Raw genomic sequence first — 7,387 nt, forward strand, 5'->3', positions numbered from 1 at the left:
CAACATTAGGAATCAACATTGATTCAACCATCATCTAAATGGTAATCTGCATGCACATTTTAGTTGATTTTATGTTGAATCAACATCAGGAATCGAACACTGATTTAATTTATTAATTGGATTATACTGAATCATATTAGGAATCAATATTGATCCTGATCATCCAACAACCTAATGGTAATCTGCATGTACATTTTAAATTATGTATGCTGATATACTGTAAGGCTACATCTTGTTCAAAATTACCTTACATTTCCCAAAATGTGAAAATATAAAAATAAAGACAGACAATATGATTTGAATCTTCACATTTATTGAACCAAGGCATTTAGACCTGCGTTGAACTGCTTTAACCATTGTTTTTATGCTTTAACAGATGAAATATAGAACATATACAAGATTGTAGATCTGCTATTTATGAAAGAAATCGTGAAAATGTCTGCAAGCATTTGGATATTTTGACCCGATTCTGTGAATGTCTTCTAAATGATAGATCTGCTATTTTTGAAAAATCGTAAACATTTGTTCAAATCTTTGAATATATATTTTTCAAAGGAAACTTTTGTAACTGAAATCTGTTTCTGGGGGTCCCTGGAAAGATATTTTTCTAGGTGGGGGTCTGCGTCCAAATACATGTGATTTTGGGGGTCCTTGACATGGAAAAATTTGAGAACCACAGATTTGGAAGAAGTATTTAGAAGACAGAATCGGGGACAAAATATTCATTTTCACGATTTTTTTTGGGTTGTTTTTTATAAAAAGAAAAGAAAAAAAGGTCCAAGTTCAAACGCAAAACGCTGTCCCGGTCTAGATGGGTTAAAGAAAAGAAAAAATGGTTGAAGTTCAAACGCAAAACGCTGTCCCGGTTGTAATGGGTTAATCCCTTCAGGGAGGGAGGGAACCTGCAGAGGTGCCACCTGCATCCAGATCCGGTCCCTGCTGCTCCAGAGCATTCCTCGGGATGCCTCCCTGACGGCCAGGCGCAAACTGCAGCCAAGACTTGACCGTCTTTTCATAGTTCAACTGGGTTAATTTTCGGTCCGATCGTTGAGCAGCAGCTGAAAGATAAGATAACAAGAAAGCACATGGGATTTAAACACTCAATTTTGTATACATATAAAACACAAAGACACTTAATCTGCAGCAGCCAGTGCGGGTTGGCTAAAAGACTGGACTGGAATTTGAAATGAGCATCTAAAGCATTGCATACACTTTCACCAGCACCTGACTCCAACCTAAACTTTTTTTAAATATTAATTTAGGAAATTGTGCTCAACTAGTCAACAGGAGATTCTGGTTAAATCAGTCTAAATGCACACATCCGAGTTGAAATCTGAGTTGAAATCTGATTTGAAACCACCTCCAGAGGTGGTTCGAAATCAGATTTAACTCGCACATACAGCACAATAGGCAGGTCGCACTCTGGAGCCCTGTGCCTGCCACAGTCTGTGTAGACAGAGTTTACAGCTGATCAACTGGTTATGAGGGGAGGGGAGGGGCCCTTGGCAGCCTCCTTGCTCTCTGCAAATTTTACTTGGAGGCTATTTATTCCGAATGTATCATATTTTTAAGTTTAATTGTTATAGCACGCCCGTCCCCCGAAATAAAAGCCCTAAAAACACAACACAGTAAGACAGACATGTGTATACATTGTCACAACATACCCCAAGATATATATCTATACAGGAATGCAAACAGCCCGAGGTGAAAAAGGTGACAACATGTTGTTTTCTTTCGGGTCAGGTGTCACACAATTGCCCTATTTGAGTTCAAAAAGGTGACTGTAGCTGAAAAGTGACACTTTTGCATGTCTGTATACAGGTGGACTATAGGTGGTCTATGGGTGGTATACGGGTGGTATACAGGTGGTATACAGGTGGACTATAGGTGGTCTCTAGGTGGTATACAGGTGGTCTATAGGTGGTCTATGGGTGGTATACAGGTGGTATACGGGTGGTATACAGGTGGACTATAGGTGGTCTCTAGGTGGTCTCTAGGTGGTATACAGGTGGTATACAGGTGGTCTATAGGTGGTCTCTAGGTGGTCTCTAGGTGGTCTCTAGGTGGTATACAGGTGGTATACAGGCGGACTATAGGTGGTCTATAGGTGGTCTATGGGTGGTCTATGGGTGGTGTATGGGTGGTATACAGGTGGTATACAGGTGGTCTCTAGGTGGTCTCTAGGTGGTCTCTAGGTGGTCTCTGGGTGGTCTACGGGTGGTCTATGGGTGGTCTATGGGTGGTCTCTAGGTGGTCTATGGGTGGTATATGGGTGGTCTATGGGTGGTCTCTAGGTGGTCTATGGGTGGTATACGGGTGGTCTACGGGTGGTCTATGGGTGGTCTCTAGGTGGTCTATGGGTGGTCTATGGGTGGTCTATGGGTGGTCTCTAGGTGGTATACAGGTGGTATACGGGTGGTATACAGGTGGACTCTAGGTGGTCTCTAGGTGGACTCTAGGTGGTATACAGGTGGTCTCTAGGTGGTATACGGGTGGACTATAGGTGGTCTCTAGGTGGTATACGGGTGGACTATAGGTGGTCTCTAGGTGGTCTCGAGGTGGTCTATGGGTGGTATACGGGTGGTCTATAGGTGGTATACAGGTGGACTATAGGTGGTATACGGGTGGTCTATAGTTGGTATATAGGTGGTATACAGGTGGTCTATAGGTGGTATACAGGTGGTATACAGGTGGTATACAGGTGGTATACAGGTGGTATACAGGTGGTCTCTAGGTGGTCTATGGGTGGTATACGGGTGGTCTATGGGTGGTATACAGGTGGTCTCTAGGTGGTCTATGGGTGGTCTCTAGGTGGTATACAGGTGGTATACGGGTGGTATACAGGTGGTCTATAGGTGGTCTCTAGGTGGACTCTAGGTGGACTCTAGGTGGTCTCTGGGTGGTATACGGGTGGTATACAGGTGGTATACAGGTGGTATACAGGTGGTCTATAGGTGGACTCTAGGTGGTCTCTAGGTGGTCTATGGGTGGTATACAGGTGGTCTATAGGTGGTATACAGGTGGTCTATAGGTGGTCTATGGGTGGTATACAGGTGGTATACAGGTGGACTATAGGTGGTCTCTAGGTGGTATACAGGTGGTCTCTAGGTGGTATACGGGTGGACTATAGGTGGTCTCTAGGTGGTATACGGGTGGACTATAGGTGGTCTCTAGGTGGTCTATGGGTGGTATACAGGTGGACTATAGGTGGTATACAGGTGGTATACAGGTGGTCTATAGGTGGTATACAGGTGGTCTCTAGGTGGTATACAGGTGGTATACAGGTGGTCTATAGGTGGTATACAGGTGGTCTCTAGGTGGTCTCTAGGTGGTCTACAGGTGGTATACGGGTGGTCTATAGGTGGTATACAGGTGGACTCTAGGTGGTCTACAGGTGGTATACGGGTGGTATACGGGTGGTATACAGGTGGTCTCTAGGTGGTCTCTAGGTGGTCTCTAGGTGGTCTATGGGTGGTATACAGGTGGTATACAGGTGGACTATAGGTGGTCTCTAGGTGGTCTCTAGGTGGTATACGGGTGGACTATAGGTGGTCTCTAGGTGGTATACGGGTGGACTATAGGTGGTCTATGGGTGGTATACGGGTGGTCTATAGGTGGTATACAGGTGGACTAGGTGGTATACGGGTGGTCTATAGGTGGTATACAGGTGGTATACAGGTGGTCTATAGGTGGTCTATGGGTGGTATACGGGTGGTATACAGGTGGTCTATAGGTGGTATACAGGTGGACTATAGGTGGTCTCTAGGTGGTATACAGGTGGTATACAGGTGGTATACAGGTGGACTATAGGTGGTCTCTAGGTGGTATACAGGTGGTCTATAGGTGGTCTATGGGTGGTCTACAGGTGGTCTACAGGTGGTCTACAGGTGGTCTCTAGGTGGTCTCTAGGTGGTATACGGGTGGTCTATAGGTGGTATACGGGTGGTATACAGGTGGTGGTATACAGGTGGACTATAGGTGGTCTCTAGGTGGTATACAGGTGGTATACAGGTGGTATACAGGTGGACTATAGGTGGTCTCTAGGTGGTATACAGGTGGTATACAGGTGGTCTACAGGTGGTCTCTAGGTGGTCTCTAGGTGGTCTCTAAGTGGTATACAGGTGGTATACGGGTGGTATACAGGTGGTGGTATACAGGTGGTCTAGAGGTGGTATACAGGTGGACTATAGGTGGTCTATAGGTGGTTTATGGGTGGTCTACGGGTGGTATACAGGTGGTATACAGGTTGTCTACGGGTGGTATACGGGTGGTATACGGGTGGTATACAGGTGGTCTATAGGTGGTCTACAGGTGGTCTACAGGTGGTCTATAGGTGGTCTATGGGTGGTATACAGGTGGTATACAGGTGGTCTACAGGTGGTCTACAGGTGGTATACAGGTGGTATACAGGTGGTATACAGGTGGTATACAGGTGGTCTCTAGGTGGTCTCTAGGTGGTCTCTAGGTGGTATACGGGTGGTCTATGGGTGGTATACAGGTGGTCTCTAGGTGGTCTATGGGTGGTCTCTAGGTGGTATACAGGTGGTATACGGGTGGTATACAGGTGGTCTAGAGGTGGACTCTAGGTGGACTCGGCATTTATAGGATGCCAGGTCAACAATGACCTGGTATCTGTCCTTTGCATAATCCTGCAAGGTCATCAAGGCTAGGAGGGCAAGTGCTACGGGCTGAGGTGGAGTCTGAAGAGGTGAGTCTATGGGTGGTATACGGGTGGTATACAGGTGGTCTCTAGGTGGTCTCTAGGTGGTCTCTAGGTGGTATACGGGTGGACTATAGGTGGTCTCTAGGTGGTCTATGGGTGGTATACGGGTGGTCTATAGGTGGTATACAGGTGGTATACGGGTGGTATACAGGTGGTCTCTAGGTGGTCTCTAGGTGGTATACGGGTGGACTATAGGTGGTCTCTAGGTGGTCTATGGGTGGTATACGGGTGGTCTATAGGTGGTATACAGGTGGACTATAGGTGGTATACAGGTGGTATACAGGTGGTCTATAGGTGGTCTATGGGTGGTATACGGGTGGTATACAGGTGGTTACCAACTCCACTGACTGGCCATCTATAACACTACTCTGAGGAACTAGTGGTGTGACAAATACTTACTGAACAGTGCCTCTTCGCCTCATCCAGTTTGTTCTTCCCCTCTGGGATGACACCATGCTTTCCGTATACGACGGCATTGCGGCACTCCTCATGGGTGAAGAACACCTCGAACAAGGCGTGGAATAGCCTCTTGCAGTCCTTCCTGGCACGCTGGTGTATGGCTGCCAGCTGCACAGATGAAATCATCTGTCCACAGCCTGTGAATAGAGAGCGAGCAATTAACAAACTGCATTTTAAGACATCAGCTACATTGACCCCTTTCTGCGCTCAGTGCACCATGAAAACAGACAACTGTGACCTTCTGAAAACTTCACTATCTAGTTGCAGCTCACAACACGGATCACTCGCTACCAAGAACGTCAGGTTCAGTGTGAAATGTATGGCAAACGTATACATCCATACCTGGATATAGCTCCTGCTGCCCGAGACTGGACACTCCAGACTCTAGGTCACCGACCAGGGTGATAAAGCCCTTCAGTGCGTCTAGTTTCTCAGAGCCTAGAACAAAGACAAAAAAATCTGAGTCTACTGAGTGTATTTGTAAAACAATAAGATTGAGTACTGTTCTACAAAGCTCTACAGTATATTCTGATAGCAGTCATTGATGAGTATTTGTTCAGTAGCAGGGGTCGATCTCCCCAGCTCTTCAGTAAACAGAAAACAGTTTTATTTTGGGATACCAATGTTTTCCAGTCATGTCAGAGAACTCACAAAAGAGGTACAGGATAAAGTAAAGTTTCAAGTGAGACAAAGAAATTAGCAGACAACTGAAAACTGCAACATTACAGGCAATAAAACTTACTGATACTGGAGAGCACAGTGGTTATCCTCCTCAACTGGAGCTGGAGCTTCTCCACCTCAGACCGACAAGAGTCGCAAGGCTGCCACCCTTGACCCTCTGGTATGCTCTGGTCAGATGGATTTGGTTGACCTAGAAAGATTGAAAGCACGTCAAAAACTGTAAAGAAAAGTTTTTTAAAAAAAAGCAAAACTCATCTATGAATCCTGAATTTGAAGGACAACAGTGCCAAGTCTGCTGACACTTAGCTGAGGAACCACACCTTCTACTGGAGCATCACTGGACGGAGATGGAGGTTGCAGTACACTGGGTGTTTCTTGGTTCCACTGATCCAAGTCCATATATGTAGCTGCATACGGCTGTGCAGAAAAGACAAAAGGCCCTTAATTGTACTTGGTCAAAAATCATCAAAACTATAGGCTACTATACAAGCTCATAGCGCAGCACCGAGTGCTGTGCTAAGAGCTTGTAGGTCTACATGGGTTAAATCTAAAGAAAACATACCTCATCAACAGGTCGGCAGGCCTGTGTAGAAGAGGCTGGAGGGTATGGCTGTAAATCGGGGTAGAAGGTATCACAAGGTTGCAGAGACATAGAAAAGTAACCTTAGTTTGTAGTCTGTCAAAGATCTTTAAAAAATAGCTATGCCTTTATGCAATGCATTGTGGATTTTAGATAGACCAATCAAAAGTAATGTGGAATGTAATACAAGTCACAAATAAATTCAATTTATATTCAATTATAACCTTAGCAATACAAAAATCAAAATGAGTGCAATAAATCAATGGTTATTATAACCGTAACAATCAAAATTAAAGTGTCTGCATTAAATTGATGGTTATTCAAAGCTAAACAATCAAAGTGCCTGCATTAATCCAGTGGTTATTCTAATCTTAACAATCACTAACTCCATCAGTTTTTGAGAGATTGTATTTTGGGTTTTAGGGATTTATGTCCAAGTGAGAGAAGAACTCTTTGAATAAAATCAAAGGTGTTCTTCATTGATTTGGGGTACTCCAAATTCAGTGCGTAAATCAGTCCAAACAGTAGGCAGATGGCATGTGGGAGACTTTGAAGGTCATCACTGTTGTACCTTCCAAGACGATGCATGATAGTGAAGAGTCCAAGTGCAGTGAGTGAGGAGAAGCCGGGCTGTCTTCAGGAACCACGGTCAGGATCCCAATGGAGAGGTGGGACATGTCTGGAAGGTCATCAGTGTCCTAACAACCACAACCACAACCACAATTACATGTCAAATGTCGCCTTTTTATATGGTAGAAAACACAATACACACCCACTAAGGGGAAGTAAAATTCTGGAATGACTATATTCAATAGAAAGAACAGACTGTAAATACTGTACACGCATAAATAATTAACAGATCAATTAATGATTTAAGTACATCTAGACAGCTGTAAACATTCTGTCTGCTTGAAAGTAGAGTTGTTATCCCAAGATCTATTATG

General features: G+C 44.6%; 1 protein-coding gene across 1 annotated transcript; it reads right to left on the minus strand.

Annotated features, from left to right (window-relative positions):
* Nucleotides 1-302: 302 nt before the first annotated feature.
* LOC308106156 (uncharacterized protein) lies at nt 303-7,135 on the minus strand. The gene is made up of 7 exons (XM_080457211.1): nt 7,015-7,135; nt 6,426-6,473; nt 6,184-6,280; nt 5,925-6,053; nt 5,525-5,620; nt 5,123-5,319; nt 303-1,058 (listed from the first exon to the last, which is right to left on the minus strand). The coding sequence occupies exons 3-7, from the start codon at nt 6,260-6,262 to the stop codon at nt 1,029-1,031; spliced, it is 531 nt and encodes a 176-aa protein (XP_080313337.1). The 5' UTR covers nt 6,263-6,280; nt 6,426-6,473; nt 7,015-7,135; the 3' UTR covers nt 303-1,028.
* Nucleotides 7,136-7,387: the final 252 nt, after the last annotated feature.

Source organism: Gymnoscopelus braueri (assembly GCF_963280865.1).
Source record: "Gymnoscopelus braueri genome assembly, chromosome: 18".
Lineage (NCBI taxonomy): Eukaryota > Metazoa > Chordata > Actinopteri > Myctophiformes > Myctophidae > Gymnoscopelus > Gymnoscopelus braueri.

What these genes read in the sequence shown, in the direction of transcription:
- LOC308106156 (XM_080457211.1), bottom strand. Translation starts at nt 6,262, where the DNA reads ATGGACTTGGATCAGTGGAACCAAGAAACACCCAGTGTACTGCAACCT. An exon ending in CAGTGATGCTCCAGTAGAAG is followed by an intron (nt 6,054 to 6,183) that starts GTGTGGTTCCTC and finishes CAATCTTTCTAG; the next exon opens with GTCAACCAAATCCATCTGAC. An exon ending in CACTGTGCTCTCCAGTATCA is followed by an intron (nt 5,621 to 5,924) that starts GTAAGTTTTATT and finishes TCTTTGTTCTAG; the next exon opens with GCTCTGAGAAACTAGACGCA.